Source organism: Perca fluviatilis, chromosome 8, assembly GCF_010015445.1.
Source record: "Perca fluviatilis chromosome 8, GENO_Pfluv_1.0, whole genome shotgun sequence".
Taxonomy (NCBI): domain Eukaryota; kingdom Metazoa; phylum Chordata; class Actinopteri; order Perciformes; family Percidae; genus Perca; species Perca fluviatilis.
Genome location: NC_053119.1, coordinates 39,474,064 through 39,494,269, shown reverse-complemented (window position 1 = coordinate 39,494,269; position 20,206 = coordinate 39,474,064). Strand labels below are relative to the sequence as shown.

The following is a 20,206-nucleotide window of genomic DNA, read 5'->3' as shown; positions in this document are numbered from 1 at the left end:
AATGAAATGTGACAATATACTAAAATAATATCTTGACGGATAAAAAGAAATCATCAGACACGTAATAATAACAAAAAATGCTCATAAGTCAATGTGAAAATAGAAAATAAACAAATAAATTACCCATTTTCTAGAATAGACATTCTCTTGAAATAACGGCCCCCCTTCTACCCGCCACAACCATCCTTTTAACCGTACCTTGAGATGTGTTAAAGAGGCTGCCTTCACAACATAATGACAAAGAAATCCGGTCATAACTAAACCAATGAGACAGGACTAGACCCCCCTGTGATGTGGCCAGAGGCACACATTCCCTCCCTCCCACCCATAAACATTTATACATTCATTCAGCAAGCAATAAATCAAAGTATGTATTACATATTGTAGTTTTTTCTTCTTTTTTCAGCCAAAACAGTGACCCTTGTTGGACATTTGTTTCTAGATGTTAACAGGTCACTTTACTGCAGCGCAAATAACCAGGCTTCAGATTATCTCACACTGAGCTGGAAATGATTTTCACTTGGAAATGATGTGTTCACATGAGCATATTCAGGTTGCTTTTGAGAAGATTTAAATTGTATCAGCAATATATTTATCATCCTTAGTTTTCTGTCTGGTGGGTTTGGTTTCAGAGTTATGGACGGACTTTCATTTCACAGATCCAGTTGAGTGGAAAGGAACAGCTTACATCATTCCAGCTGTTTTCTGAATGAAAATGACTTATTTCCCCACAGTCTTCACCGTACTCATCGTTAGGCTCCCCAGAAACCCAGTAGCTGAAAAAAAAAAGAGCTTTTATCAGAGAACACAACCCAAGAAGCACAAGATAGTGATTTAGTTTGAATGGACCAAATGGTAAAAATGTGTGAACCTTTTGGTCAGTGGAGTCCCATCCACCCATTTCCACGTCCCCTCTGTCTCTGAGTCAGTCAGGCCAATCCACAGTCTCTTCTCAAACTTTATTGTGAAATTCTTGTTTAAAAAAAGAGCTCACAAACTTTAAACAACAGAATCTTTACAACATTCACACCTATTGAACTAATTTAAATGTATCAGCCACTGCATTGACCTTTGCATTCATTCAAAATGTTTACTCTTTATTCTAAACTACGTCACACACACACACACACACACACACACACACACACACACACACACACACACACACACACACACACACACACACACACACACAAACTCACACACACACACACACACACACACACACACACACACACACACACACACACACACACACACACACACACACACACACACATACACACACACACACATACACACACACACACACACCTGTTCTTCTTTGCTGTTGATAATCACCAGGTCTGCACCCTTTTGAAGACAGTCATCTCTACTCTCATTCCAGGTTTTCTTGACAGAAGAAATGTAGTAGAAACTACCGCTGAAATACTCCCATCCTCCTTGAGCTTAGTGAAAACAGAAAGAACCCAAATGAACAACAAAATTAACTAATCTTTTTCAGTCAACTTTCCTTGGGTCAACAATAGGACAATAATTTTTTTGGGGGGGAAATAAAAATGATTGTAAAGTCAACAAATGTAAATGTGACAGTAGTTATAAATGTTGTATGAGGCCAGTTTTATGAATTATATGTGAGCAAAACTGTTTACATTTGCAAAGCCAATGTATGAATTCTTTAAATCTAATGGAAGAATGAAAAAGGAAGGAAAATTGTTTACATAGTTGAGTGACGGACTACATCTCTTGACATTTACTGCATGATGATACTGAGTAGCACACTCTGTAATGTGCTGTTGAGTTATCATAATTGGGACAGACAAGGGCATGAGGAGGATTTTGTTCCTCATTCACTTGAAACAGGAACTCTATTTACATGTTGTGTATCCGTCTTCTTCCCAGTAAAACATCAAAGTTCCACAGAAGTGATCAAAAAACAATCTTTTCATATATCAGTGTTTCCCATACATATTCAAACCCCCACAGGTAGATTAAGTATTAATTAAAAAAAAATTCCCATTTAACGAAGTATTTTTATATTTTATATATATATTTATATTTTTTTTATTCTTTCAGACTCACAAGTAGGTCCATGGCAGGAAATACACAAAAGAAATATAAAAAAATACAATACATGTGCCATTTTAAGAATTTGTGTGCAAGCTGTCATGCCAGTGTTTTTCAGACCCAACAGAAATCTTGCAGGGGCGGGCGGTTTGACATTTATGCAGTAGGGAACGAGTGGTCTAAAAAAAAACACAGCGGATCCCAGCATTTAGGATCTTCTCTCCTGGTCAGTGCTTTAACCCTCTGTTCATAGGTTGGCCTAGCTAGGTTTCATAAGAACATCAGAGAAGCACACAGAGCATCCAGTTGGACTCCATCCAAAACACTTTATTAACACTCCTATTTCTGTCTCTCTCATTTATTTCCTGACTTGGAAAGAAACTTTGGGACAATCATAATATTTACCGGGAACATTACATGTAAAATAATCACTTGCATTTGCCCGTTATTGGACTTGCCCACTTCTGGATCCAAACAGAATTCTCTATGAATGTTAGCGTAGCACAAGTTCTCTTTAGATAACAGAGTATCAGAAACTGCTGAATGTGACTGCTGTAAAGAAATGACAAGTGTGGATTACGAAGTAGCACTTTGTTACTATTCATTAAGGAATCTACACTTATAAAAAGAGTTTATTATTTAATCTGCGTTGTGTTAGAATATATTTTGTGAGAGTAAAGTAATAGGTTTTTAGAATTCATGAAGCTGACCTTGTTGTACCAGTTTTCTGGGTTATGAGAGGCCATCTGGTTTTAAAGTGATAAGACATTATAAAGGGAGTGTGAGATATTGCCTGAAAAAAGGTCTTCTCTGATCGGGGGGGAGGCAGAGGCAACAATGGTCAGCTTGTTTTGCAAGCGTGGGATTTGTGACACAGAGTATGGAAATGACCTCGGCTCTCATTAAACTCCTTAAAGTTTGCAGAAGATTAAAAACACACAGGTGTTCAAATCCAACAATAGCGACTTGTCTCTGTTGACCTGAGAATGGGAAAAGCCAAGGTAACGTTTTTCATACAGTGTGTTACAAATCGTTAGGAGCCGGCTGGAGCCAGAAGATCTGGACTGTAGCCAAACTGATGACAGCACCACCAGAGGATGTGACAGAATTGAATAAATAAGACAGTATTTTAACTTAGCGGGACAGACCTGTATCTGATCGGTATGCATACGCTCTTATATTCTGCAATATCATTCACTAAAGCTTGTTATAATTTTAACTGACCGAAGTTTTATTTCTCTGATCTTCCAGTAAACGAACACTTTTCAGAGTGTAGTGACCATAGAATTGGAGTCAGATTAAGTCTGGCCTTTTTAGGGCCAGACCGGTCATCGGTCACATTTTTAGCCTAAATTTCTACAGTTGCACTTTTTAGTCTAAAATGATCTGTTGTTTCCTCTTCTTCATCTAAAACTAGGGCCGGGGGATATGGAGAAAATCCAATATCACAATATTCTTGACCAAATACCACAATATTAATATTGCAGCAATATTTTAGTACTTTCACAAAATATTTACACAATGAGAGTTTTGATAAATAATCATCAGTAAGATGGATTTAAAGAGTAGGTGGTTAAAGGCGAATAACAGAACAGCTGGAACAGTCTGGTAAGATCATCACATCAAGTACATCACTTTACTGTAATGCAGCCTTTAAAACCAGGAAAAGACTACACTTATACCATTTAATGATAACCAAAATCTAAGACGATATCTAGTTTCACAATATCAATAAAATATTGATATATTGCCCAGCCCTATCTAATACTGTATCATTAGCTCTCTTACGACTGCATCAGTGATCACTAGTGATCCTCTCGCATTGACAGACCTATCTCCATGGCGCTGTGGGCAAAAATCTGGCCCCTCCACACCAGAGTCCTGATCGCATTTTTCTGTCCGAGCCCGGCCCATGTCCGACATAGCAGTAACCGAACCCTACCCGAGCCCGACACAGTTAAAATCTAATTTTTTTCTCATACTAATGACACATGTACATTTGTTTGCGTGGAAAGCCCGCTTTTATTAAAGGGATGATAGAATACAAACCCGATTTTACCTTGTCATAGTTGAATAATTTAATAATAACAGAATAACAGTTTAGTGGGTAATTATGACATACATAGAACCTCTAAATCCCAATGACACCTCTTTCCTTGGCTGTAAAACTGAATTGCCCCTTGGGGACTAATAAAGTTATCTGAATCTGAATCTGAATCCTCTGCAAATCTCACAATTTAAAACTGCCTCTGAAAACTCATCGAGCCGCCTAGTTGACGTCAACTCGGCGGCTCCTCCTCATTTGGCTCTAGTCTCTCTCTTTGTCACGCCCCAACATTTACATAGGCTACACCACTGACCTGAGATCAGTTAGTCTTCTGAATCTAGGTCGTGCAGATCTCAAAAATTGTATACATTGTTCATCTGCTATTTTACCATTAAATTCACTCCCGAGACTTTTTTATGCGAGAAATCTACTATGTAGAGGTCAAATATGGGCCGTTTTACAAAAATTTATGTCTAATTGCAAATTTTGTCCGACTGTGTGTCGGAGTTCAGCGGCCGGTGCTGCCTGTGTTGCTGCCTCGCCGCCAGGCCTGCCTTCCTTCACAGACCCCGCCTGCTCTGAGCTCGATTGAGCTCCGTTACGGCTGGCAGCCTACGGCACTCCATACCCGCGCAAAGTCACCGTTTTCTGGGTTAACTACTAAACGCCGCTGCCTGGACAGAGCTCCAGGGCCTGCAGCTCCCCTCTTCCTGCTAAATGGCCGGTGTGTGTGAGTGAGAGCGCGCTCAGTGAGTTTGTTACGCAGGCAATCTCTTACCACAGGTTCCAGTTAATCTTATAATGTGTGTAATTATAATATGTTGAGTTATTTAAACAAACGATCGGGTAAATAAACGCCTCTTGTCCACAAGTCTCATTGATAGAGCCTGCGGCTGGATGGAGATAGCTCTAAGCTAACTTGCCGCAATCTGTACACATAGGATTGAAGGGACAGTCGCAGCTAACGAAACCTCTAGTGTTCACAAAAAATCATTAAATTGAAATCGGACACTATTGTTAGCTTTATAAGACCTTGGGGTAGAGGTTATATAAGTGGCGTGACGAAATTCAACCTGTAGCTAAATATACTATAGTTATGCCGAAAGTGTAGCTAGCTAGCCGCGATCGTTTCCCATTGTATTGAATGGGACACATAGCTAGCTAGCTGCTCCACCTAACAAGACCCCTCACCTTCATAAAAATGCCTTAAATTGAAATCCGAAATCGGACAAGTGTTAGCTAAGCTTTGTAAGACCTTGGGGAACCTGTAATATACATGCCGTGACGAAATTCAAGCTGTAAATATACTATAGTTATGCCGAAAGTGTAGCTAGCTAGCCGCAATCATTTCCCATTGTATTGAATGGAACACATAGCTAGCTAGCTAGCTGCACAACCTAACAAGAGCCCTCACGTTCATAAAAATGCCTTAAATTCAAATTGGACTGTTAACTTTTGTTACCTTTGTAAGGCCTTGGGGTAGCTGTGATATAAGTGCCGTGACGAAATTCAGACTGTAAATATATTATAGTTATGCCGGCAGCCAGCCGCGGAGCCCCGTAGTGCAGTAATCCAAGGGTGACTTTGCCCTGGGTATGGAGCCCAGCAGGCTGCCGCTTTCTCGTCAGACTGTGTGGAGCTCCTAAAGTCCGACATGTCTTACCAAATTTGCAATTAGCCATTAATTTTTGTAAAATGGCCCATATTTGAGCTTTATATAGTTGATTTCTCGCATAAAAAAGTTTCAGAAATGAATTTGGTAATGAAACATTGCAGTGTCTGGAATATGAGATTCTGTCGCTTCTCTAATGTTTGTGTATGGGGATTCGCTCAACCAATCAGCGCGCAGCTCATCTAAATATTCATGAGCGTACCATATTTGGAAGAAAAGCTCTCGTTACAAATAGGGCCAAAACACAGGGATGCATAAGGGCCAATAAAATATCAACCAGGCCATTTTCAGCCCAACCAATGTTACATACCCCATTAGGAGACCTCAAGGAACAGTGTGAAATACCCTATATAATCATTCTATCACCTCTTTAAGCAACTGTAGGAAGGCATTCGGAAATGTCAACAGATGAGCGCATCAGCGCACACGGGGCAACAAGCGCACGTTAATAAACTGTTTTAAATTTAAAATGTTCAATTGTTAACCTTTCCTGCTTGCTTTGTTTCCGAGCATGTTCAGGAAACCAGGGGAGACTCGTTACCTCTAGGGCCGACATAATAAAATGAATAACATCGGGGTTAAAATCCCATTTCTGGTGAGACAATGAATGAACTTGGCTTTCAGTCTGGAGTTTATTTCATACACCGCACACACTGTGTACAAAACCTAAACTTATTATGCCTGACCCGAACCCGAACATCATTTCTAAATATCTGTCCGAACCCGGACGGGTACCGTCGGGTCCGGTCGGGCTTGGGTCGGGTATCTAAACTCTACTCCACACAAACACTACACATAGAAATAAACATGGTCAGGGGTTGTTTGCATTTCTTTAAACCAATCACAATCGTCTTGGGCGGCGCTAAGCATTTTTGTCAACAGAATCAGAGTAGTGGTAATTTGTCTAACAAACAAAGAGCCAAGCCGGGGTCAATGACACATCTGGATGTTTGCTCTATCATATGATTGCTCAAAAGCTTTAGATTTTAGGGATTTAATGATGCTGACTTAGAAGAAATTTTAGGACAATCATAATATTTACCGGGAACTTTCCATGTAAAATAATCACTTGCATTTGCTCATTATTAGACTACCACCCTTTTGGTTCCAAACTCTGATTATTGAATTCATTATCATACTTACCTAAGTTATTCAGCTTCCTCTTCAGAGGGGTATTGCACAAAACCAGGATAAGGTATTAAGCAGGGATATTCAGGTTATTCTGGATGAATTTAGCTTTGACTTGGTTGCACAAAAGCAGGTTGAATTAAGCCCAGCCAAGTAACCATGGCGATTTATTCTTTGCAGCTAGCCTGGTCCAGAGCAGGCTAACAGGCAGGCTAAGATTAATCCTGGAGTCTGGTGTGTTAAATCAGCTGACGCTCTGATCCGAAATATACGTGTTTAACAGTTATTCCGTTGTCTTCTGAATGTGTTCTGCTTTATTTTTATTAACATGCATTACTTGTCACTATTGCTGTCACGAGTTTGATTTAAATCCTACTACTGCAGTTGTTGAGATGGTAATGGTAAAAAGTGGGACGATACGGAGGAAATGGGCTTTTCCTCCGCTGCTGTCCCCGTGAAATGTGCCCCCGCCCGTGCAACGCGGGGAGGCGGGGGGGAGGGGGGGCAGGGGGATCCTCCCACACAGTGCAGCGGACTCTTAAAGCGGACTTTTAGTATCAATAACGACGACAATGGCACCTGATCAAACGTCCTTTTTTACCAAATGGGAGTGAGAATGTGTTGGAATGCCACAAAGCTTCTTAATCATTTTATTTTGGGGCTGTCACTTGTCATCTTGGAGCTTGGGAGTGAGAAAAAAAAACATGAATAATAACAGGCTACATTGTTTTACAGATGCTTACAGTGTGTATTGAAGTCACTTCTTTTTCTAGTTTTTGTCCAGTCATGCCTGTTCTGTATGAACATTAATTGTAGAAAGATATTTAGAATTAGACATAGCTTATGTATGGAGCTAGATTTTTTTCTTTATTACATGCGAGAAAATAAATGATCTGAGAGGAAAAAAAAAGTTTGAGAGCAAAAGTTATCACACTGATAGCAAAAAAGCATTTTATAAGAGAAAAAAAAATATTTGAGAGAAAAAGTTTTCATACCAACAGCAAAAAATAATAATATTTGAGACTAAAAAAGTTTTGAGAGAAAGTATTTTCTCATAAAACATAAAAAATATAAATTTGAAATTTTTAAATTATTTCTGAGAAAAAGAAAATCTCTCTCAAAAAAAAATTTTTTTAAACTCTCAAATATATATTTTTGCTATCAGTGTGAAAAATATTTTCTCAAAAAAAAAAAGTGTTTCTCTCAAAACGTTTTTCTTCTTGCTCTCAAAACCTAAGTCTTTGCTCGCATGCAATTTCTTGCTCTGTGTCAGGATTTTGCCTCGCTGTGAAAATAATGTCATGGGGCCACGGGGCCCGTTCCTATTGGCCAGTCGGGTGAGCACCGTCTTGTCTTGGGAGTCGAACTGAATCATTACACTGGCTGAGCAATGCCAGCTAGGGGTATCCAGATACATTGCGCAACAAGGAACAATGGCTGCCAGGTCGACCAGAGAGACCCATAAATGTAAGTATTTTCGGCTTAAAGAATTGATTTAAAAATTACGACAGTCTTGTTTTGTGCTCTACACAATCATGTACATAGATATTTGCAACTGAAACGTTTTTAAAAATCGCTAGCTTGCTATGCTAACGTTAACGTTAACGTTACATTGCTGATTTGCACAACAGTCCCGCATTTCTCTGCATGCATGTCTACATTGTTAACTAAACTCCATTAGCAGCGAAATTCGTTTGATATCAGTGCATAACACTACTTGCTTTGGAGACACATGCTTTACATATACCGTCCTGTATCACACAGGGACGCCGGAGGAAACTCAGCAGCTGATCCACTTTCTGGCTGAAAACGAGCAGTAATCATTTGAATTCATTCCTGTTCATGTACCTGTACATTGTTGTTGGTTACGATACAGGACACTAATGAAAGAAATGGGGTTGGAGGGAAAGGTTACTGGCCAACAGGCATCACACTATGGTCTGGAATTTCCAGAATAGCTGTAGTTTTTTTGTTTGTGGTCTTGTGTGTCTTTTAGTTTTATACATTTGAGTGCCTTTTTTAGTGTGACATCTAAGTTATTGTTCTAATAGTTGATAATGGTTCTCTACATTTTTCTATAATGTTTTTGCATGTTATGTTTATTTTTTTGGGAAATAAAGACATTTTTTTTAACAAAAAGTGTTTCTGAACATCAATGACATTCAAAACAGTGATAACTGAAACAGATAAACACACCATGCAATGTATAGAAATATTGATTGCAAACAGACCTAAGTATATATGATGATGTACCCAAGTGGCGTCTCATTTCATAGGGGTATGTTTTCACCCCTAGCCCTTACCGTTTCGAGGGACAAGGGCTAGGGGTGAGACGAAGGGGAAGAGGTAAGATGAGAAATGAGATTCAGCCTTAGTTCTAGATCTGCAATTTACTTTGTCAGCTCTAGACCTCGGCTAGATGGTAAAAATATTTAGAATAAACCCTGTGTAGCTGAGTTTGCAAGCTACACATGCAATGTAGCTAAACGTGTAGTGCAACAACCATACAAAGACTATTTTACACAAAACTAGGTGGGACACTTTCAAACGGTATATCAATCACTATCTAACGTTGGCTAGCTATAGGGTTGCCACCTTCCATGCAGACTAGCTGAAAGTTGTACAGGAGGTTGTATATGATGATCAAGCAGTTACTCTTCAGGTGCTTTGAGGCTAGCAAGGGCAAAGGTAGAAACTAGCTCACTAAATAAAAAGTGAAACTATCTAAATCAACATATTCATTTGGCATTTGATTTAAAAATGGTACAAACCAGGTGAGTTTGCAAGTTTACCTAGCATGATGGCTAATTAGTGATTAGCTTTTCTAGCAATTAGCATGCTAATAATATAATACACATTCATGAATATGTGTGCTATTCTTTGTCCATGTCAATCTGACAAACGCATCAGTAATGGCAAACTAGCTTACATTTAGGGTTAGCCTATTTAATGTTTAATCTTCAGTGATGCTGAGCTTGCTCAGCCAGTGTAATGATTCAGTTCGACTCCCAAGACAAGACGGTGCTCACCCGACTGGCCAATAGGAACGTGGCCCCCCCGCCTGACATTATTTTCACACGCGAGGCAAAATCCTGACACGAGGCAAGAAATTGCATCGAGAGCAAAGACTTAGGTTTTGAGAGCAAGAAGAAAAACGTTTTGAGAGAAACACTTTTTTTTTTTTTGAGAAAATGTTTTCACACTGATAGCAAAAAATATATATTTGAGAGTTTAAAAAAGTATTTTGAGAGAGATTTTCTTTTCTCAGAAATAATTTAAAAAATTTCAAATTTATATTTTTTTATGTTCTATGAGAAAATACTTTCTCTCAAAACTTTTTTTAGTCTCAAATATTATTATTTGTTGCTGTTGGTATGAAAACTTTTTCCCTCAAATATTTTTTTTTCTCTCATAAAATGCTTTTTTGCTATCAGTGTGATAACTTTTGCTCTCAAACTTTTTTTTTCCTCTCAGATCATTTATTTTCTCGCATGTAATAAAGAAACAAATCTAGCTCCATACTTATGGAGATCTGTGCATATGGTTGTAAAACATATTCTCGCATTATGAATAAGCTTTGAAATTAAGCCTAGTCCTTTTTTTCCCAGGAACAAGAATTATTATTTTTTTATTTATATAGTGCTTTACAGGCTACTCCAAGACACTTTACACTAAAACCAGCACATTTGGCGCATAAAAACAGATACAGCAATAAAACCAACACATAAAACAAGCATATTAAAGCAATTAAAATGTGGAGTGACTGAGTAGATCTTTTTTAAAATCCATACGTATTCAGTCGGTCCGCTATTGTCTGTCGGGCTTTTTTTCCGTTTGATAACAGCCGTATTTCCCTTTTTGCATATTATATGTTTCACCTCCTCGTAAATTTCCATTAGAAGCTGCTGCTCAGCGGGTGAAACATAGTGCTGCACACGTCTTTTCCATTTCTGCATCAGTAAATCTGTGATCGATACCGTGGTCTATTTAAGAAATCCATGAACGTGCACTTATCCCAGCTATGTACTCCTGGCTTGACATAGCTTCACCTACTTATCCTGGCTCGGCAAACGTGCAACCGATTAAGCCGCGATGAGTGGATCACACTAAGTCAAGCTGCGCTTTTTCATTTATCCTGGATTTCTTTATTCTACTTTTGTGCAATAGGCCCCTGGTCATCTCTCTCCTCAGTCAGGTTTTTGAAACCAGCCTCAACATCTGAAACAGAATTCCCATTGTCTGTTGCATTAATCTATAGATGACAGGTTTCTTTCCTCTTCTTCATCTAATAATGTATCATTAGCTTTCCTGTAACTGCATCAGTGATAATTAGTGATCCTGAGATGATTTGTTTTTGGCTCTCATCCTCTCCACGAATGTAGGAACACAGAACTGCCCGCAGGGGCGGGCAGTTTTAATATTTGTGGGTAGGGAGCGAGCGGTCTAAAAAAAAAACAGCGGGTCCCAGCATGTAGGAGCTCTTCTCCTGGTCAGTGCTTTAACCCTCTGTTCATAGGTTGGCCTGGCTAGGTTTCATAAGAACATCAGAAAAGCACACAGAGCATCCAGTTGGGCTCCATCCAAAACGCTTTATTAAAGGTGCTCTAAGTGATGTGACGTGCTTTTTAGGCTACAACATTTTTAGTTTTTTGCTAACGCTGCTGCAGTGATGACTCAACCAGCTCCTTCTTTTGTTCGTTTGTTATGGTTCGTGGGGCAGGTTGGCGCAGTTTGTTTTTGTTGCTGTTTGTGGAGCCTGGGCTGTCTACAGAGACAGCGTTTTTTTACAGTGTGTTCAGGGAACAGGCAGCTGGTGAATAGTGAGGAGATGTTTGCTGCATGTGACGAAAAATTTTGTAACCTAAAAAACGCATCACATCACTTAGAGCAACTTTACCCATTATTGGACTTGCATGTTTCTGGATCCAAACTCTGATTATTGAATTATTCATCACACTCACCTACGTTATTCAGCTTCCTGTTCAGGTCATCACTCTCCTCAGTCAGGGTTTTGAAACGAGCCTCAACATCTGAAACAGAATTCTCTACAAATGTTAGCGTAGCACAAGTTCTCTTTAGATAACAGAGTATCAGAAACTGCTGAATGTGACTGCTGTAAAGAAACGACAAGTGTGGATTATGATGTAGCACTTTGTTACTGTTCATTAAGGAATCTAATCTCTAATCTTATAAAAAGAGTTTATTATTTAATCTGCATTGCACTTTATAGTCTAAAATGATCTGTTGTTTCATCTTCTTCATCTAAAACTAGGGCTGGGGGATATGGAGAAAATCCAAAATCACAATATTTTTGACCAAATACCTCAATATCAATATTGCAGTAATATTTTGGTACTTTCACAAAATATTCACACAATAAGAGTTTTGAGAAATAATCATCAGTAAGATGGATTTAAAGAGTAAGTGGTTAAAGGCAAATAACAGAACAACTGTAACAGTCTGGTAAGTTCAGAAAAGGACATCACTTTACTGTAATGCAGCCTTTAAAACCAGGAAAAGACTACACTTATACCATTTAATCATAACCAAGCCCTATCTAATACCGTATCATTAGCTCTCTTACAACTGCATCAGTGATCACTAGTGATCCTCTCGCATTGCAGACGTATCTCCATGGCGCTGCGGGCAGAAATCTGGCCCCTCCACACTAGAGTGCTGATCGGACCGCAATTTTCTGTCCAAGCCCGGCCCTCGTCCAACAGAGCAGTAACCGAACCCTACCTGAACCCGACAGGCATTAAGATATTTATGTCCGAGCCCGACATAGTTAAAATCTCATTTTTTTCTCATACTAATGACACATGTACGTTTGTTTGTGTGGAAAGCCCGCTTTTACTACAGTTTTTTTCAATTGCTTAAGCACAATTTTGAAAACAGGGACAGTCTTTTTCAAAACACTACACACAATTAGCACAACCACACACACAATCAGCAGAACACCTCAGACCCTTTGCAAAATGAAACACTAAAAAAACTATACACTAATTTATAAAAAACATATTTTGTTACCATATGAAACACACACGTTTCATTTGACTTAATGAAGTTTTAACCAGATACACACTGCTGTTGCTAACCTAAAACACTTTTAGCAATTCTACTTCTCAGTGATTAGAGTACTGTAAATGAAGTACACAGAGAAAGTGCAAATTTACAATAAGTTCACCAAACACTACACTAGACCAATGCTGCAGACTGAGGAAAATATAATTTATTTCTCTCCATATACCCAAATCAGTCAACATGTCAACATGGAGAATCACACGTTTTCATGCTACTACAGTAGTGTGCATAACACTGTTAGCTCGGCAAACAACAGACAAACATAAAATACGCTATCCAGTACAGGTTACAATCACAAAAAAACAACAACAAACAAAAAAAAGATCTGACAAAGTACAGAAAATACTAGACATTATCTCTGAGAATTTCATCAACATCACAGGCGATATCTTCATTGGCAAGACAACCGTCTTGAATGTCGAATCCATCCTTGCACCGTTGCGGCATGGACTTGGTCACAGGCGTCCTCCATGGCCTCAATAAGGGCTACCTGAGTCTGGGCCGGAGATCGTAATCCCTCGCGTGAATATGGGCCCCCTTCCTCCTTGTCGTTCTCGACCCTCAATCCTCAAACGTCCCAGGGAGGGGTATCAACAGTGCTGACATGGTGCATCCAATGAGCAGCTGATTACTGTAACTGTAGACAGATTTTCTTTGACCTGTTTCCTTGTTGAAATGTCCTCATGACAGATGCCGCTGTATATCTGCTAAGATTTGGCTGAACTCTTAGTCCAGCCTCCCTCAGCGTCAATCCGTGGTTCACAACATGGTCCACTAGTGGGCGGCTATCCAATTTTTTTGATAAATTTGGTCCTCTTCTTCTTTGAGCATATTCTCCGCGCTCAGGTCTTCCTCTCCCTCTCCCCTCTTCTTCCTCTACCTCCCCCTCGGCCTCTACCTCTGGCTGGGCCTTTTCCTCTTCCCTCTACTTCCTTCTCCTCCTCTGTGGATTCCCCCTCTCACTCTCAGTCTTCTTCTTCTGACTCCTTCCATTTTGGTTGAGTGCAGGTGAACTTACCTGCTGCATTTTATATAGTGCTTAAACCTGATTGGTGTGTCTACAATTAAGCAATCATGTGTTTTCATACCTGGTGGTTGTGTTTAACCAATTGGTTCATGGGTGTGTTCATTTGAAAGCCTTTGCTTTGAAATTGCAAGGAAATGACATCATGATACATTTCTGTGTCAAATGCATACAAGTGTGTTTAGTGTTTTGCAAATCAGTGTGTGTGATGTTTTGCAAAAAGTGTGAAGCTGACAATGTGCTTACAGTTGTGCAGATCTAGGCCAGTGTTTTGCTCCTTGAGTGTAAGGTTTTGCTAATTGTGGGAATGTTTTAATTTTAGTGTGTAAGCAATTGTAAAAAACTGTAAGCAACTGTAGGAAGGGATTCGGAAATGTCAACAGATGAGCACATCAGCGCACACGGAGCAACAAGCGCATGTTAATAAGCTGTTTTAAATTTAAAATGTTCAATGTGTTGACCTTTCCTGCTTGCTTCCCAGCGTGGTCAGAAGGGGAGACTCGTTACCTCCAGGGCCGACTTTATAAAATGAGTAACATCGGGGTTAAAATCCCGTTTCTGGTGAGACAATGAATGAACTTGGCTTTCAGTCTGGAGTTTATTTCGGACACCGCACACACTGTGTACAAAACTTCAACTTATTCCACCAACTCTCGCATCTAGACCTCTTTCTCTATCTCTCTTCTGCCCACTTTCAATACACACACACACACACACACACACACACACACACACACACACACACACACACACACACACACACACACACACACACACACACACACACACACACACACACACACACACACACACACTCTTAAAGGAGCCGCAGCACCATTTTACAACAAAGGCCTTATCACGCTGATGTGACCAAGCCTGACCCAAACCCGAACATCATTTCTAAATATCTGTCGGAACCAGGGCTCGGGTCGGGTATCCTCACTCTACTCCACACATACACTACACATAGGAATAAACATGGTCAGGGGTTGTTTACATTTCTTTAAACCAATCACAATCGTCTTGGGCGGTACTAAGATCTGGAGGCAGTGAACGTGGCTCTCCAAACTCTTTCTCGGGAAGGAACTTGTTTTGGTGAAACATTTGCACCCAGCAAAAGAAAAGGCAACATACAATATTAAATGAAGTTAACTGTTCACACAAAGCAGTAACGTGAGCTATTTAAATGAGCTGGATACATGGTTAAACCTCATTAGCTCTTAGCAGTGTATCGCTGTGTGTACTTTGTCCGTAGTTAGAGAGTAAATGGTAAAAGTACTTTCATCATCGTACTTACTCAAGTTGGTTCTCTTCAAGGTGTCTCTCTCTGAAACTGTCATTTTAAGAGGAGAGGTTATCATTTTTGTCAACAGAATCAGAGTAATGGTAATTTGTTTAGTTTAATTTTGTGAAGACAAACTTCTTGTATTCTCTAAGAAACAAAGAGCCAAGGTGGTGTCAATGACACATCTGGATGTTTGCTCTATCATATGATTGCTCAAAAGCTTTAGGTTTTAGGGATTTAATTATGGTGACTTAAAAGAAACAAGACAAGACAATCATATTTACCGGTAACTTTCCATGTAAAATAATCATTTGCCCATTATTAGACTCCCACCCTTTTGGTTCCAAACTCTAAATATTGAATTCATCATCATACTTACCAGATTTATTCAGCTTCCTCTTCAGGTCATCTCTCTCCTCAGTCAGGTTTTTGAAACCAGCCTCAACATCTGAAACAGAATTCCCATTGTCTGTTGCATTACAGTTTTTTCCAATTGCTAACACACTAAAATGACATGCATAGCACAATTATTTAAACTGACACACAGAGAGCAAAACCTCTTCTCAAGTCTCCAAAAGTCTAAACACATTTTCTGCTTTACACACATTTTGCAATTCAACATGGCACTTTTTAAATGCACTGAACACGGTTCTCTGCATAAGACGCAACAATCTCTCATAAAGTCACATATTTCCCATTTCAAAACAATGCCATTCAAAATGGCACTACATGAGCTAATTGGCCAATATATGTGCCATCTGGCCAAAAACCTCACTGGTTAATTGTTACCACTTTAATCAGGAAGTCTGCACTATGATGCCTCTTTTTTCTATATATTTTTTCTGCATATTTTTATGCATATATTTTCTTTTTCAGTTTACTGTTTTTTGTGAGCATATTTTTGTTCAGTCCAATGTAAATATATCTGCTGTGCATATGTTGCACTGACTTGTTTGGTGAAAAATAAAAAATAAAAATGTTTCAACAGCATGTGTATCTGCAAATATTTCTGTGCATGTGAACAATCTGAAGAATTTTGCAAAACTGTGTTTTAGCAATTGGAAAAAATTGTAATCTGTTGATGACAGGGTGTTTCTTTCCTCTTCTTCATATAATACCGTATCATTAGCTTTCTTGTAACTGCATCAGTGATCACTAGTGATCCTGAGGGGCCAGTTGTTCAAAACATTTAACCTGGATCAAAATGATCTGGATTTGGAAATCCCATTTTTTGCTATTCAGGATCAGGTAATCCGTTTTACTTTTATGCCGGTTTTTCAAAGCAACATTGGACTGGATCACCCTGATCCAGATACACAGTTTTCAAGATTACCAGTACTCTAAATGGGTCAACATATCACAATGTGGGCTACCAGCTATGTAAAGAACAGGCAGAAGAGCCAACATGGGGTCATTGTAAGTGTTTCTTATTTTGAGACAAAACACAAAAATAACATAAACATCCACTTCCATTCATAATTTCTTTTATGACCCCTCATCTGAGTTACAACAAATAAAAACAAATATACATTAACAAATACATTGTGGATATTTTGAAAACGTCTTAAAAACAAAACAAAAGGCTAAATGTTAACAAAATAGTTAAAATAAAGACTGTTCAGGGTTCTTCTTCATCTGAGGAGGAGAGAGACCAGCATTTCCAAGCCCTGCTTTTAGGAGGCGGATCTGAAGTCTGGCTTTGGTTTGCTGCAGTTTGGTCAGCTTGATTTGTTCCTCTGCCAGGACGATCTGTGCTTCTGCGCTTTCACTTTCTCGTTTAGACATGGGGACAAGATCATTTTTATTTTATTTTTACTTTACTATACTGAATAGCTTAATTGGTAGCCTATGTCTACTTCATCTACTTTATCACTGTTACAACGGTTACACAAGTCAAGTGCAAAATATAAATAAAAGTATACACTAAATGATACAAATGTATTATTTGACCAATTTTAAAGTTTTACTACATTTTCTTCCTGGAATCCACCTTGAAATCCTACCCCCTGTTGGGATCAGGATAATCCTGTTTTTTTGGATCAAAGTTATCCATATCCTACTGACAAGTTTTGAACAACACAAACTGAAGGTTTGATCCAGATTAAAACTAGGATTGGATTCCGTGATCTAATCTGATTTCAGATTCCTTCTTTCCGTTTTGAACAACCCATTTTCAAGATTTGATCCAATCCGAAAACCAAAATCCGATCAGTTTAACTTTGAACAACTGGCCTGAGATGATTTGTTTTTCGATCCCATCCTCTCCATGAATGTAGGAACACAGAACTGAAACTGCTGTGTCATTGAATGTTACTGCATAGTAAAAAAGTGTGGATTATGATGCGGCACTTTGTTACCATTCATTAAGTGATCAACACCTAATACACTTATTTAATCTGCATAGTAGCCAGTTGCACTTCATAGTCTAAAATGATCTGATCAATTCAAACCACCAACAGTGGATTATCATATCAATCCTAGTCTCGCATTGCCAGACCTATCTCCACAGCGCTGTGGAGGAAGGTCTCCACACATACACTACACATAGGAAAAAAACATGGTCAGGGGTTGTTTGCATTTCTTTAAACCAATCACAATCATCTTGGGCGGTGCTAAGCTCTGGAGGCAGCGAACGTGGCTCTGCAAAATCATCTTGAGAAGGAACTTGTTTTGGTGAAACATTTGCACCCAGCAAAAGAAAACGCCTCATACAGTATTATATTAAGGTAACTGTTGACATGAAGCAGTGGCAAATCCCCGTCAATCGGTCCCAAAACGTCCCAGTTAGAGAGAAATGCCCAGTCCATGACTAAAGAGACAGTTCACTTTAACACATCATTTACATAGTTCATTCATCTATCAATTATAGGTAGTTAGTTTAATACTTGTAAACAGTTACCTTTTACAGGTTCTAATATGACCCTATGTCATCTAGCATCCTGGGACCTAATGTGTGCTGGACTCAAAGTTTACTGGCTGACAAATGTGACTGGTTAATTCATTAATTTCCCTTTATTCATTTTCTGGCCACATGGGGGCAGAATACTTCTGGAACATGGTAACACACACAATCATGACTTTTTGAAGTTGTTATTGGCTGTCATACTATGGCTATTATTCAACTTTTAAAGATATAATAATTAAAACAATTATCACTTTTCCACATTTCTTACAACTTCAGCTTCTTCTTACACATTTTAACCAGCAATCCAGTTTATCTTTAGCATTAGCTTTTCAAAAAACCTTTAATTATTCCACATTATTAGCACATTTTAACATACAAGATATGAAGAAACCATACTCACATGTCAGGCGTAGAGAAACATTGAGAATGGCTTGTATGACGCACAGCAGCCCAAAGCTGAAGACAACCATCTGGCAGAGTCTTCTCTCTGCAAAACCAACACAGACTCACCAACAACAATGTATAACCACTCTGACAGCAATGTAAGGCTGCCATGTGCTGTTGACACATTAAAATAATGATACATTAATTCAACTTTCAGTAAGATTATCAAGTAAATTAACCGAACTAACCAACCTACATTAGCATGCTAATGGGTGGCTCAATGGGGAGTTACATTATTTATAATTACAAGTTGATCCTTCTTTTTTTCAAGCTTTGGCCGTCTTCTCTGTCAGTTGCTCCAAAATGAATTGTTGACATCGCTGCAATGACGTCCAATAGGGCAAGAAACATGATTGCTGTTATGTAACAATTTATGTAATATCACACTAGAGCTGCAATGGTGAATCACTAAGTTATCAACTATTAAATCAATCACCGACTATTTGGAAATCGATTAATCAGTTTGAGTAATTTTTTTATGAAAAAACAGTAGAACTTCTCTGATTCCAGTTTGTTAAATGTGAATATGCTCTAGTTTCTTCTCTCCTCTGCAACAGTAAACTGAATATCTTTGAGTTGTGGACAAAACAAGACATTTGAGGACGTCATCTTGGATTTTGGGAAACACAGATCCACATTTTCACCATTTTCGGACATTGTAGAGACCAAACAAAGAATTGATTCATCAATGAAATAATCAACAGATTAATCAGCAATGTAAATAATTGTAAGTTAGCCCTAGAGTTCACGTCCTGAGCCTCGTGTGTGTTCATGTAAATGATGCAATGAAAACACTTTGGTTAAGACTCGGCAAAGATCGTGGTTTTGATGGAATATTTAACAGTAAACACTTTTTCAGTATTGAAGGACAGGATTGTTGGGCCATGCCACTAGTGCAGCTTAAAACACTTGATAGAGTGCAATAAGTAGAACTGTGTTGTTTAACAGTAGCTACACATAAACCATCAACTGATAAAGTGTTATTACCTGTTTGATTTGCATCCCCACTGCCTTTCTGCTTTGGTCTCGGTGACTCATTAACATAATCAGATACCTCCATTTGCTGCATCCTCTGCGTCTGCTTGATATTTGGTGAGAAGTCAGCTTCAGTGTGGTCTGAGCAGTGAAGTGTGTTTCCTCTTTGGGTCCCTGTCTTTGTCGAGCGTGAGCTTAAAAACCCATTACTACACAGTTAACAGATTAAGTAAGTGACCAGAATATTTATATATATATATAATACTGAAACTTTATAATCTCATCAGTACAGATTAAGTATGTTCAATCATGTCTCCAACTGCACTGAAAAGTCCCTGGAGGTTGGAAGTCTCACATGGTGATTGTGTATTTCAATCATTTGCAAACTGGACCGTAATTGGCTTTCATAATGTGTGTGATGTCAAAGTAAGGAAGAAACTCGTTGACTAACACTGAAACCTGTTTCGTGAAAACAATAAGCTCTTTTATCACGCCATTACTTCATCTCCTGTTAACCTTTGTACATACTATATGTATTTTGTATTCTACTTCATGCACCTATGGGAATAGTGTAA

The 20,206-nt window shown here is 38.8% G+C and overlaps 1 protein-coding gene across 3 annotated transcripts; it reads right to left on the bottom strand.

The window, feature by feature from the left end:
- Positions 1-331: 331 nt before the first annotated feature.
- LOC120564044 (CD209 antigen-like protein C) lies at positions 332-19,908 on the bottom strand. 3 transcript variants are annotated; one of them, XM_039808680.1, is made up of 8 exons: positions 19,644-19,908; positions 18,613-18,699; positions 15,687-15,761; positions 15,320-15,355; positions 11,876-11,944; positions 1,315-1,448; positions 872-957; positions 332-776 (listed from the first exon to the last, which is right to left on the bottom strand). In XM_039808680.1, exons 1-8 carry the CDS (start codon positions 19,723-19,725, stop codon positions 635-637), a joined length of 711 nt encoding a protein of 236 aa, XP_039664614.1. In that variant the 5' UTR covers positions 19,726-19,908; the 3' UTR covers positions 332-634. The 3 variants fall into 3 exon arrangements, with proteins under 3 accessions (XP_039664614.1, XP_039664612.1, XP_039664611.1); XM_039808678.1 differs by having other exon boundaries at positions 872-972; positions 1,315-1,442; XM_039808677.1 differs by having other exon boundaries at positions 872-972; positions 19,644-19,907.
- Between the last annotated feature and the right edge of the window lie 298 nt (positions 19,909-20,206).